This window comes from Melospiza georgiana, chromosome 1 (genome assembly GCF_028018845.1).
Source record: "Melospiza georgiana isolate bMelGeo1 chromosome 1, bMelGeo1.pri, whole genome shotgun sequence".
NCBI lineage: Eukaryota > Metazoa > Chordata > Aves > Passeriformes > Passerellidae > Melospiza > Melospiza georgiana.
The window spans coordinates 15,734,296-15,748,693 of NC_080430.1; the positions used below are offsets into that span (position 1 = coordinate 15,734,296).

The window sequence follows — 14,398 nt, forward strand, 5'->3', positions numbered from 1 at the left end:
CAAGACAGAATGATCCTCATCCCAGAGGTGTCAGGGTGGCCTCAAAGCAAAAGCTTTCAGAGCTGAAGGCAGAATGCTGGATAGTGAATACTGAAGGAAAACAGAAATGAGATCTGAACAATGTTTTTGCCTAAACAAAGAGAGTGGCATTAAAGGCCTTGGCAAAAATCCTGGCAAAAAATGTCCAAAATGACACATCTTTCTTCTGTGGCAATATTTTAGTATCTTAGTTGCTAGTTGTCTCCTTGAGCTAGAATAAACTGGACACAGGCTTGGTTTTTACATGTTCTCCCTTGGCTGCACTTGACCAGTTCTTTTTGGATAAATCATAAATCCTGGAGAGCAATATGAGATATATAACTACAGAAAGGAAGTTGACTGTAAAAAGAGTGCATAAATTCAGTATAGTGGGAACCAGACTATGTAAGAAAGTATTGCTGAGGTATCCATAGATCAAAAAAGATTGAAAACTAAGTTTAGGCTAGATTTTTCCTGAGCAAGTGAGAATGATGGTAAGAGGTTCACCAGAAATGACTCAGATGTAGCTTTTTAAAATGGTGATCATGGCATGCAGCTGACTTCTACAGTGGAGCTGACAGGATGGCCTTTGGTCTCAATAAATGCACAGAGACAGGAGAAGAGAGTATAGGTGTCTTTCCTCCTTAAAAAGTTGTGATTTTCATTCTTCTATGTAATATAGGCAATTCTAAAAATGCCAGCCATACATTCACTCTCCAAGGATAGTATTAGTTCAGTGAAGCAAATCTTTGTGGAAAATCACTTTTATCCAGACCAGCATTCATGCATCTTGCCCAAATACTATTTCATGTGTGGAAAAGTTGTTCTTCCATAAGGTGAAAGAATGTCTGACACAGCCAGAAAAATCCACTGGATGGGAAGATGAAGTTAGTAAATGTAAAAGGAAAAAGAAATCTAAGTGTAATAGTCAATCTTTAGCAGAAATGTTCTTTGATGTTTATGAATACTTGGCATGAACTGCAGCCAGGCAAAAGAAACTTAGTGGTTGTAGTCTTTTAATTCTGGGACAAGAAGTAGACTACTGTGGTATTTTGGAAGGCTGAAACATTTGGATATGAGCTCAGTCATTTACAGATATTTGTGGAATCAGGGTATACAAATTCCTGACAAGACAGCAGGTATTTCCTTTTGCCAGCTCTGGGACTGAGTACACAGTCTTGGAGTCCTAACAAAAGTGGTTCCTGATTGTGTGACTGATAGGCTTCAGTTCCTCAAGATACCAACTCAGCTGAGGCATTGAAGTTAGGACTGAAACAACTACTAAAACTTGGATCTTCCCTCCAACCTCTTTCTCTCCACCAGGATCAGGGATGGTAGATCATTTACCACCTATGAACCAGAAGTTATTTGTCTTAAACCTCATCTGCCAAGACAACTGACATATTTACAGGAGGGGATGGGGAAGGGGGATGAAAGTTGCTTTAAACAAAACAAGAATAAACTGAAAAAGGTAATACAGCCTTCAGAAAGGGCACGAAGAGTGCACAGTTGCTGTAGCTGTCCCTGCATCCCCTTGTGTAAAGGGGTTGACAGGGAGTGGGGATGCTTGTAAGTGAGAATGACTCATACCTCCTAGAAACACATGAATTTTAGAAGCAAACTTTGGAATTATGTTTAAAAGAAAAAAAAAAGGTTCAGAATGCCTAATATCACACTCCCCTCATTGAGTGAGGAAATACATTTACACAGTGAAAGTTTAATCAGGCAGTTATTTTAACTTATTGGTTCTGCTTTCATGCAGAAAAACTGAAGCAAAAACAGGCCAAATAATCATAATCATAATTCACTCACTGGACTGCTACCAGTTTGGGACTGAGTTTATACTCTCAAAGTTTTAACTAAGTTAGGAAAACTTTTACAAGTACTACAGCAGCTATTGGCACTTCAATCCTGGACTCCCACTCTCTGCACAAGTGCAGAACTTAACATTTTGCTTCAGATCAGAATGATCTTGTGTTGGAAAAAGTATTTCTAGTACTCCTATAAACCTGTCCAACTTACTATCCTTTTAAAATACCTACAGTAAATACAAAGAAGTCAAAATGGCAACCAGGTACTTCTGAACTAGTGGGGCAATATCAGAGTCTATCTGTGACTCCCTCTAGTCACCTTATCCTGTAGACCAAGAAGAAATGGTTATTAAAATAAACCAGAATCACATTATACCTGTTGTATAACTGAAAGCAGAACCTGGAGAAGTATATTGAGTATATAAGTGTAATCAGAACATGTATATTTTCCAACTTTAATTTTCTGAAATATTCATTGATTATTCAGGTAGCTCTTTCAGGTTATTATGTTCTCTTGAATGGTAATTCTCATTCACCATCATCTGCTTTATAAGCATGTCAGGCAGATTAGCTGCATGTTTCTGCTGTTAGTAATAATAAAGCCTAGTAATCACTACTTAGCTTTCTTCTTTTTATACCATCATCAATATAATAACTGTATTTATAGGGATCATTAAAAAAAGATAGAGAAATTAAAGTACCTTTCCTTAATTGACATAGTTTTGCTGGCATTATCGAGGACATCCTCAGCTGTTTGTGCTTTGCTCTCTCCCATGGAAAACATCTCACAGGAATTCTTATAAAATTTGCCTTCCAATTGTTCAGAGAGCTCCTGCAGTCTACAGGATGCTGCAGCTGCTGTTTGTGAAACTGTCCTCATGGCTGATGTGCTGGTGAGTTCAGAAGAAGGCTCAGCGTGGTCTGCCCATTCAAAAGAGAAGTGCTGAATTAGTTTTATTCTCAAAGACACTTTACATTGCTAACACTGAAGAAGCAAATCTGTATTTTAAACATTCACATCACATAGTATTCTAACAGGGAGAAACTTCTGGCTGAGCTAGAGCATAGAGATTAATTGTGCATTACTTGCTGCCATTTGTGACTGATGCTCACAAGTAAGCCACAGAACATCATGTTCATTACACAATTCTGAACTTCACATGGGTGAGGCACAAACTGCTGCTCCCCTCATCACACCAACAGGAAAAGGAACAGATGAAAGTGACAGGGAACAAAGAGCAGGGGAAGAGAAGCAGACAAAAGTTAAACAAGAAAATTAACTATTTGGTAAAGCAGTTTAATGCTTGAGTAGCATACTAGGACATTTAATAGCTTAATAGAGGTATTATTTTCTAGGAGGGTGTTGGGGGATCTTTTGGGTTTGTTTTTTCAAGCAGCAATTAAACCACAGGAAAAAACTGCCATGAAAAAAGATAAATGCACTATTACAGTTATCCTTAAAGAAATATAATTGATCTTCATTTTTCTTTTTGAAATGTTATAAGCACAACACCCCTCTGATATATGGCTGCTCCTATTATATCCCAGTCTCCATGTCCCCTGCAGTCACCAAAGGCTAATTGGACGGGGTGGATACTGCTTTAGAGGAATACAGGCAGAACTGTACCTTCCTCTCTATGCCTGTGTGAAGACCATTAAATTCAAAATATATTAACTTCACAGGATGAACACAAAAATGCTTTTAGTGCTACAGGGTGGTGTGATGTTGTCACTCATCAAAATAAAACAGAAATGGAACAGAACATCCTTCTAAATTCAGCAGAATAGAAGGACTTATGAAATGACCAAATCCACAGTTTATTTCCTAAGTACTTTATTTAAAGATAGGCAAGTTTATTTTTTAAGTTTAAATTATGCTGTGCTTATAGAAATGTAATTGCTCTGAGAATTTCCTGGTTTGTATTTCATCACCACATCAAAGAGAAAATAATACTAGTTTTGCAAAATTAATTATCTGAAAATTATCCACTCCTACTTATGTATGCAGTTATGTAGGTAATTCATAACTCTATATGCACAGTAAGGCAAAAATTAAGGGCAGATATTTGACTCAAAACAGCAAGTTTAGTTTGTTCTGAATTTTGGAGGGCAGGAGAAAGGGCAAAACCAGAAAGAATAAATCTTAGCTTCAGCATATAGTACCACTTCTTTCAAAGTAAATAAATCTGAATAAAACTGAGCCATCTTTTAAGACTGGAAAATAGAAAGAATAATAAAAAAAGCCGTCTATTTATAAAACTTTTCACAGATACTTCTGTACTTCTAATCAGTGTTAAAAAAGGAAACATAACCAGTCTTGATAAAGCTTGAAACACCATTTGCTGAATGAGACCATACCAACAGCAAGCAATTACCACACCTCTTTGCCAAGTCTTGCTTTTCAGAACACTTTCCAAATCCACCTTTTCTTCAAAGGACTGGCCTTTTTTGTCTTCCCATTTACCTTGCATGCCAGTATCGATTTCCTTCTGTTCCAGGGGCTGAAAAAGTGCTTGTGAACCAAACAGTTCCAAGCTGCCCTTCCTCAGGAAGCTGTATGCTGTGTCTTTATGGTGGTCTCCTGCTTTTTCAGGAACAGGATGTGTGGTTTCATCCTCAAAGGAGCTGTACTTTTTAATTTCATTAGCTTCATGGGCTAGAAACCTCTTTCTTTCTTCTTCATGTTTCTTTGATGCTTTTTTGCTTTCTAGGGCTTCCATGGAGGGCTGCCACTGCTCTGACTTGTGTGTGTGTTTTCCTGAAGAGTCCAAGTTTTCTGCTGCAGGGTGGAACCTGGTGCCAGCGCTCCCTCTGCCATCAGGGCTCAGCTTCCCGTGCAGGTCCCCAAGCAAGGGAGCCAGGGCAGAGGCCATGGCTGAAATCGATGTTGCAACTGCAGGTGACAGGGGAGCGAGCTTTCCACTTTCACTCTGGACCTATGAAGGGAAAAAAAACAAACAAAAAAAAAATCCAAAAAAGCCAAATAGGACTTACAAGCTCTGAAATTATCAGTTCCGAAAAGCAGCCTTATCACATCAGTTCATCCAAGGTATGTTCTCATGTAAAGATTGTACTCTATCAGTACAGACTAGAACAGGTAAGGAAAGCAACAATGCCCCTGTAATTTGTCTGCAGATGGGTTATTCCACTCAAGGTAAAAACAACTGCATGTGAGCAGCAACATCTTTAGCAACAAGGGGTGTGTGTGGAACATGCAACCTGACATTGTGTCAGGGCTCAGGACCTGCAGCAGTGCAGGAAGGAATTAGCTCAGGCTCCAGATGCCAGCTGACATGCCATGTGCCCAGGCTAATCACCTCTGCATCTCAGCAGGACTCATTAGCTTTGGCACAGCCCTGCAGCTCCCAGCTCTGGTGACCACTGAGTGCCAGGGAGAGACTGTTCCGTGCTGTCCTAACCCAGGGCAGACATTCCTGATGCTCCCTCCACATAAATCACCTTCATGCAGGACTTTTGCAAATGTAAACATTGGCTGTCATTGGCAAAATATTTGAGCCTAAGAAGCACATTAAAAACACTTCCAAACTTATTCTGCCAGCCCCCACAGTGGAACAACTATCTTTTCTACTCTTCTAACATAATAATTTTGTAAAATTTTCCTAGATGCCGTTAAGATGCATTTTTTTTTCTGACATGCAGAGCTTTATCTTCTCCAAAGGAGAAGCTGTGAAAGCTATGAAAGAGAGTGACAAACATGCCTCATACACATCTGGAGAGGGGTTTTTTTTGTTGTTTTCTTAAACTGCAGAGTTAGTGAACAGTGTGCAAAAGGACAGACAAGATCACACCAGTAGGAAGAGATCAGCTCAGAACCTTAAAAGTGCATGCAGATTCCATAAAACACACAAAACAGTCTTCACTAAGAAAACTGGGAAGCAGAGCAAAGACTATGTTAGCTCAAAGATTTCAAACAAGATTAAGAAAATAGTTACCAGTTTATTTTTTTTCCATTGCATCTATCAGAATTAGAAATTTAGAGGAGATCAGAAAAGTGAATTCAGTTTTAATTACAAGATATTTTAATTTTCAAATATGCATTTTGGGAATATAACCTCTAGTTATCTATTTTGAGAGCTCTCTTTTGCTTCTTTCTAGAAAAACCATATCTGCATCTCAAAACCCCCCAACACTCCAATGAACAGTTCACCGTAGAAAGTCATTTTGCAAACACACTCCCATTGAGCTTGCTTCAGAGTCAACTCTCATTTCATTTGCTAGGTTCAGAAAGATGACACAACATGCTTCCTCTGATTTTCCTCTCTTGAAAAGCCTGTTTGCTCTGTAAGGCTGACAAAGTGGTGTGGCTGTCACTTCTTCCCCATCTGCTTCAGCCCTGCTCCATTCACCACCATGCTGCCCCCAAACAAGTTGGTGACACAACCATAAAAGAGGCCATGCTGTGACAGTGATTGGCACGTGGAGAGTGAATGGAAAAAGGACTATGTAAGGTCTGGAAACCTTGCTTAAATAAATCTGTCAAGCATTTATTATTACTTCATATGCAAGTAAAGTAGGCATAAAGTACAATTATAATCTGTAAAGCCTTGCACCAATATGTTTAGAGAAATCCTGCTTTCTCACTATCCTGTTATTATAAAATATGGAAAATGTATAATCATGAATGAAGCATATAGAAAGAAAAGGGCAGGAACTTTCTAACACAGATTTATCCAAATACATAGAAATATGACATGCACAGGAGTTGTGCTTGACTGTTAAAGTGATTTCTTTCAAAGCTGTAGTGCAAAGGGACTGCTGTTTCTGCTATTGTGAAGAGATCTAAAAGACCATTTCTGGGCCACCTTATGCTGAGGCTTTACTAAAAAGGCATTCCTTTGCAGTTCCAATTAGATGAAGTATTCCAGAACAGGAAGCCAAATTTCACTGCACATTAAATAATTTCTCTTTGACTTCCTGAATTTCAAAAGTATTCTGCTTTTAGGGAAAAAAATACAGATAAAAATCAGTGCCTCCTCCCAGAAGAAAATTACTACGTCCTTACTAATAACAGAAATATATTGTGCTTTCAGGAAAGAGCCTGAAAAATGCACATGACAAAGCTCCAAAATGCCCTGAAAATACAACCAAAGCAAAATGATGTGTGTCTCAGTTTTTTACACCTTTGATCAAGAATTTACTTTTAGACAACATGTAATACTCTAGTGGAAGTGACACACACTGTGAAAGGTACAGCTTGCACTAGGCAGGAAGTCGATATACTCTCAAATTACTTAGAAAAAGAAGAAAATCATACAAAAAAATTTGAACACTTCAGGGAATGTTCAGTGTCAGAAGGCAGCTTCCTGACAAACTTTTTCCTCTGTGTGTATTCATAGCAAAGGAAAGGCCAGCCTTTGTGGGATCTTACACTGAAGCTGTTTTCTCCAATAAAAAGAAATGCAAAGGAGCTGTGATGGCACTTACCTGCTCAACCTCTCCAAGGGTGACTGGCTGAGTCTGGTAACGAGCATTCATCCTCCTGTGCCTCAGATCTCCCCGATTCCTCGTGGAGATGGCCCTGGACACTGGCTGAGACAGTTTGTTAAACAAAGCCATCTTTTCTGCCAAGCTTAAGGTGGAAGAATCTGGTTCCTCAGACTGATCTTGCCCCATCGCCTCTTTGGCTGCTCTTATCTCCTCTTTAGCTAAAATTTTTTGGTGTGCTGATGCCTGCAAGCTGAAGAAGCAGAACAGGAAATTAGTTTTGAAGAAGCCATTGGGCAGTTTTAAAATCTCAACCTGATAGAAGCAGAAGATCTGCACGTGAAGCACAATAGCCAATGTAATGTAGCAGCCTAAGTGGGTATGCAGTGGTTCAACATTGGCATGATGAATTCTAATTCAAAAGCTGAAGATTTAAAAAAAAGTTACATTTTCATTCATGAATTTATTTGATTAGGACACAACATTTTTTACAAGGGAACTCAAGATCGAAGAGAGATTTTCCAGACAATCTCTTTATACAGAGCACAGAGCTATGGAAAGACATTTAAGATGCCTTTAAGGTCCTACAGTGCAATTTATATAAAGTTCAATTTTATTGAAAGCAATTTGTGGACCATATATGATAAAAACATTTAAAAGACAGACTTAAACTCCAAGTTTATGCTGCTTTTAAGTTAGAAAAATTTGCAATGACTCTTCTAATCTGAAATGCAACAGATTTCAGACTGTCTTTCATTTTGAATTATGTGGGATAAATCAACAAGAAAAATTGGTTTTGAAACACAGTCCATTGATTTTGAAAATTGACCAATGCTGAAGGCAGACATATCGATTCATAAAAGCTGTAACTGCATTTGTCTCTACAATAATGTATTTTATTCACCTTTACTATAAAAGATTTTATTGTTCAACTTCTTTCACATTTATGGAATTAGTAGTATTCTCTAATTATTTTTTTTTCTGTCATGGTCTCTGCTAAAATTCTCTCATTCAGAACAGTATTCTGCAACTTTACCTATAGGTGGTGCAATTTCTTATATTTCCTTTAATTTTGCAAGCTAAAAAAATACATGTAGAGACAGACAAAGGACATGTACTGCTTGTGAAATCAAGCACTCAGCTGTGCTATTTTCATCTTAGGATGATATTACCATACAAAAAATTACAAGAGCGAAGAGGGTTCTGCTATGTTTGCTCACATGCAAATTAATTTCTTTCTTTCAGAAGAATAAGCTTCTACAGCAGGTTAAGTGTGGTTAGAAGGGTCCTGAAAACAGACTCTTGACAAAAAAAAGCTGCATTGCTTTATCATGCAAACATAAATGAGGTTGACGAATGTTTTAAATATTCTTGAGACAAGTATTCACTTGACACATTGAAAAGGCATTCAAGACTTTAAAGATGCATCTGCTATTGAGGAATCTTGTGCTCCATGTAACATGCATGTTTACCCCCCCAGTACCTGGTAGGTTGTACAGTGCTCTTAACTACAGTGGGACTAGGTACTCTTGTCACTACTGTGTGGGTATTCACAGAACGTGAAGCAGGGCTAGTTTCACTTTAAAGAATTGCCAAGGAGGGAAAATTCACAGGGAGAGAGAAGAAAAAAGCATTAAGAAAAGCAATACATTAAGTGTTAACTACAGAAAAGACCAAACCAAAACAAAACAGAAAAAAACCACACAGCAATCATTTTTAATTAACTGAGTTATCTGCTGTGACATTTGCAAAGTAATTCCAAGTACCTTGAAAGAACTAAAGACCTAGAGGAGCAGACTGTCCCTTGAAGTTACTCTTAACCCATAAAGTAAGTTAACATCTGACCATTAGGTGAACATCCATTCAATTCACCATTGTTTAACTTCCCCCCCAAAAAGATTTTCCCTTTTTCAGGAAAATGTCATGATATACTAGTACAGTGCAAGAAAAGCATTTCCAAAAAGTACCTTTGAGATTTCGGGGTGTAAAAAGTTTTCCCCAATACATATACATTCCATAAGAAACTGTGCAGACTTCCCTCAGCACAAACTATCTTATTCATTTGGGTTATGAAACAATGCTATGATTAATCTCGTTTGCCTAATCCACAGGTTCCTAAACTTCCTGCCAAATTACAGTTCATACAAGATATGCTTTACTAGTCCCTCTACATTTCAAAAGGAATTTCAATATAGTTTCCCCTGTGGCTCTCGAGGCCCTTAGCAATAAATATTTTCCTTGCTACAAAGTTATAAGCACCACAGATACGGAGCTTATTGCCAGGTTTGAAAGCAGGAGCCAGGGGCAGAGCCCAGAGCAGACTTACGTGGCTGCAATGACCACCTCCTCGCTGGTGATGGGCTGGGTGTGGGACCTGTCCTGCAAGCGCCGCAGCCTCCTCTCCACCGCCGAGCTTCTGACAGGTGGCTTGGGAATATTCTTCATTTCAAATGATTTTTCCATTTCCTAGCAGGACATATGTCATAATTAAAACCATGGAAGAAAAGTTCTGAAACAGTACTTTATTCTTAGCTTTCTTGCATGCACAGCAGTGAAGTTCCCAAATGCCCACCTCTGAATTAGAAGCAAGATGTAACTGCACAGTATGCACCATGGAGTTAAAACTAACTCCACGCTTCTCTCTAAATAACACTTTTAAAGCAGGCAAGAGATCTGTGTAGGTAGGGAATGAAGTAAAAAACAAAAGTTATGTAGCTTGAACTTAGTTAACTGCATTATACTTCATTCTAATGCACTTTGGGCACCTTCAGCACGTTCTATTTGAAGTGTTTAATTTAATGCAATACTCACTCTAAAAAGGAGTCTCTTTGCAGCTACACTTAGTTTAGCTCGGTCATCCAATTTTTCTTCATCTAAACAAAGAGGAAAAAAAGGAGGCTGAACATAATGAATCAATCTCATATTAAGAGTAATATTTTCTTAATATGAACAATTACAAACCAGCAAATAAGCTGGCTGTTTCTCACATTTAACAAAAAACTTATTGTGAATACAGCTGTGTAAACTTCACCTGTTTTTACATGTATTGCATCAAATGAGCAGTACAGTCTGACATGAAGTCTGATACGATTTGCAAACAAAAGACTTGTCTTTAGGATAGTTCATGTCCTTTCAAACTATATAAACAACATTTGATGAATAACCAAACTTATTGCATCAGTCTATGAGAACACATGGACTAAGAAAATAAAGACTGCCTTAAGGGTGAGCAAAGAGAACTGAACATCTATCTTTTACTAGCTGGCCATTCTGATTACCACCTTGTGTCCACATTTCTCAGAGGCTAAATTGGTATCCTCAGGAGCTGAAATCAGCATCCTCCAGATCCAACAGCCAGCATCTCAGAGCTGCAAGGAATATCAGCTTTCAAATAGCATAAGGCATTAAATCTAAATATAGCTACTCATGAGATTACCTACTTAAATTGTGCCAGACTTGCCAAGGGTGACAAGAGGGAAAGAGAGCAAGATGGCAGACTGAATTCTGTAATTTAATAACCTGCATTTTGCAACTTCCTTGGCCAAAAAACAAATTAGCAACATCAGTTTCACAATATACTACAGGCTTTCTTTAAATTGTAAGTCCTAGACCAGTGATTAAAACTGACCAATGACTAATTTTTTTTCCCAACAACTAGCTTATTTATTGTCTAAATTAGGATAAAATCCAACCTCAATTATATAGAAAAGTTTCAAGCCATTCTCTGCTTGACTCCCATTTGAAGTTTGGTATCCACAGACAGACTTTTGGACTGAAAATGAGATTGAAATCGAGTCTGTAGTATATATGGCCCTAGGAAAAGGGGTATTTCAACTATATATCATAGGTAAAGATATTTTCAAGTGGATTTTGTTTCCATTATCAAACAGTTCTTTAGTTAAAACAAAATAAAACACATCAAAGCCCATTTCTTCCTTGGAAAACAGTACAGCAACATACCGTCAGCAGTTGGTATTTCTGCATACAAGATTGACCTAGTGAAAAATTGTCAAACAGAAAAAAGTTAGCTGGAAACAAGACACCAAAAATGAATTTCAAATTCAATCTGAAGTAGCAAGAGAATTTATCTGTTTTTCAAGTTTCATCAGTGTTCACTTGGGAACATCCTTTAATAAAGCATAAATGCTAGCAATTGCAGCCAAACTTAAATACAGTCAAGGAAAATTATTTCTAGTTCACCTTGCAGAAAATAAAAGTCTATGATTTGCGACCAGCTTTTTAACATAAAAAGGTACCTTAGGTGGTTTACAAAGAGAGTAAATGATAGAGCAGACTAGATGGAAAGGAAACCCTTTATATGAAACCAAAAGCATTTAACATTCGAACCAAACAGCTACAGTACTTAATGATGATTCACTGTTCACTATTTCAAATGGGAGGAATTTGCAACAAATTGGTTTTATTGGGGGAGGGGTTTGGATTTCATTCTGTAAGAAGCTACAATAAATTGTTTTTAATGACAAACAATAACCCTGAAAACATTTATTTTAATATATGGACAAATCTTGTCCCAACCTTGCTAATATCCACCTGCGCCAGAATGCTACACAGAGCTACGTACATGCCTACCTATCTGTCTCCTTTCGTTCTGCTGATGTTATAGGTTGAGTTTTAAACCTCTCAGAAGTCTTTCTATTTTCACCAGGTGTAAAATAGCGCCTTGCCTTCCGTGGCCCACGGTCCCCATTGGCAGACACAGTACTACCTGCTGCCGACATCTCAAACCGAGACTCACTTTCAAATCGCACCACAGAGAGCGCATAGGAAAGAAAATAGGAGAGAGAAGTAAAACATAGATGTAAGCATCTCAACAAGTCCCCAGAGACCACTCTGCATGCTCCTCCGGGTCCATGCAGACGAACACATTCCAGCTACCCCACATCACAACTCGCACTAGCAAGCAGAAGCACAAAAGCAAGGATCAAATCATCTCAGCCTCCAGTACACTCTGGTGAGAGCTAAGCTGTGTGCTTTAAGTGCCGAACAACAACTGCTGTTGAGTGGGTGTAATTTTGCCAAGGACGTGCAAGTTTCACACGAAAATACGAGTGAAATGTCACCTACAGTTCCGTTTTCTTGTTGGCATTAGCAGACTCCAGAAAGACATTACGGAGCTGGGCAACAGAGACTTTTGTGTCAACCATGCCAATCTCACCATTTGGTGGATTTGCTTCCATGCTCTCCTTGCTTTTAAAAGGTTCTAGCTTAGTAGTCACAGTATAGTCAGACATGGAGCGAGTCAGGACCTTATGCTTTGTTGACACTTTCCAAACAGGAGCCTGTGCCTTGTCAGGCTGCAGTACAGATCCGCTCTGTATGTACATGACAGCTTCACTCCTTTCTACGTTCTCAGGGGTCTTAAACTGCTGCTCTGGGGCCTGCCTCTTATTGCATTCCAACTCCCTCTGAACTTCTGAGTTAACTTTCGGCTTGCTTGCAAAGGAGGAGCTCCCCACAGGGGTCTCCAATTCTCCTCCGCCAAAGAGGCCTTCGTGGTTCTTCCCTTGCTTGCGAATCTCAGATGGCAGAATGGGCCTTCTGCCGTTGGAGGCCTGTTCCCCTTCCAAGGAATCTTCTCCAGCAGGTTTTGCTCTGTAACCAGGTGCTTCCTTCTTTTCACTCTCCGAGGCAGGGGCTGCTGAGGGCTTTGTGTCTGTGGGGAGGAGGCTGCCAGCAGGGCTGTTTGCTGGTTCTTCTGCTGCCATCAGCTGAGCTGTGTGAGCAATGCCAGCAGGCTGGATATAGCCATGGATCGGCTGGCGGACGGAACTGACGGGCTGATTTAGAGCCCTATCAAAGGCAGACGTTTCTGTCTGGAGAGGCATGTAGTGGGCTGGCACTGGATGGGATTTTCTCTGAGATACTGTGTCTGTGGCAAGTTCAGGGCTTCCACGAGCACTTTCCTCTTTCACCAATTTCTCTCTAACTTTTACTCTTTAAGAAAGAAAAAGGATTAAAGCTGTGAACAGCAATACCCAATCTGGAAAGGAACACAGACACCTACGGTGGGTACAGACAGCAACATTGTAGTAAAATAAAAACCAATGTATTAAAATTAAGCAATCTTATGATGCAACCCCTTCCTTCCCCCAGGTCTTAGCAGTAACACTGCTCAAAAACAGTCAAGTGATTCAGGGGCCATGGACATGCATGACTCCTGAGAAGGTAACTGTGCAAGCTCTGGGAACATACAGCATGTTCTCATGAGATCACAAGTGTGTTTGCCAAACAGCACATACCCATAGTCTCAAACAAACAAGATGATCAAAACTGCTTTTTATATTTTCAGAGTGTTGGGTTCAGCCTGAAATTGCAAATTCTACTGGCAGCTGTGTATGCAGTCAGATGTTTGAAGATGTCTAAACACTGGGAAGCTTACATCACACCAAGACATTGTTGCATTGGGGAAAGAGGTGAAAAAAAATGTTATCTCCACCTAGCCCTTCAGATATTTTGCCAGAGACTGGTTTACTTGTGTTTTTGTATATCATTTAAGATATCTGAAAAATCATATGTAGTGTAACCTGTTTCAGTAAGTGAATAAAAACATTGAAAGGGCAAGTCCTAAACCCAAATGCAGAACTATGGCATGGCTGTTGTTTTTCAGAGAGCTTGCAGGGAAAAAAAACATTTAAAAACTGAAACAGGTATTCTGTTTTAAAATGTTTCATTACATTCTAACATGCAAAACTTGCAACAAAAACACTTGTTCCCAAAAGTTACCTTACTTCAGTGTGTTTTCTAGAAACACCTCTGGACTTGTGCAACATCCATGCAAACCAGAGTTTTATTTAACATTTCTAAATGGAATATAGCAGCACAGTGGGAGACAAGCATGTACAGCCAGGGGCTGCCTTTGCTCTGGGGCTGCTGCTGCAGGTAAAGCTCTGCAGCACTTTCACAACCTCACCAAGGCTCAGACACCTCACAGGGTGAGTGTCTGCAGATAACACACACAGTATTAAAAATGAAAGCCCGGTACTCCCTCCCCTCCCAAATGGGTATGAAAAAATAATTTTAGTTTCAAGGAAAAAGAGAGAGTCAAACTAGGAAACTACAGTTTGAATGTAAGTAATCCAGCTCAAAGTATGTGCAATTCCAGG

General features: G+C 39.2%; 1 protein-coding gene across 1 annotated transcript in view; it reads right to left on the reverse strand.

Moving 5' to 3' along the window:
- SVIL (supervillin) overlaps window positions 1-14,398 on the reverse strand; it is a 100,532-nt gene that overhangs the window by 32,372 nt on the left and 53,762 nt on the right. Inside the window, exons 7-14 of the mRNA XM_058039183.1 lie at window positions 11,235-11,269; window positions 10,086-10,147; window positions 9,601-9,740; window positions 8,758-8,853; window positions 7,275-7,527; window positions 5,783-5,806; window positions 4,294-4,765; window positions 2,531-2,750 (exon numbers count right to left, since the gene is read on the reverse strand). Coding sequence (XP_057895166.1) covers window positions 2,531-2,750; window positions 4,294-4,765; window positions 5,783-5,806; window positions 7,275-7,527; window positions 8,758-8,853; window positions 9,601-9,740; window positions 10,086-10,147; window positions 11,235-11,269 — 1,302 coding nt within the window. The remainder of the gene's footprint in view (window positions 1-2,530; window positions 2,751-4,293; window positions 4,766-5,782; window positions 5,807-7,274; window positions 7,528-8,757; window positions 8,854-9,600; window positions 9,741-10,085; window positions 10,148-11,234; window positions 11,270-14,398) is intronic.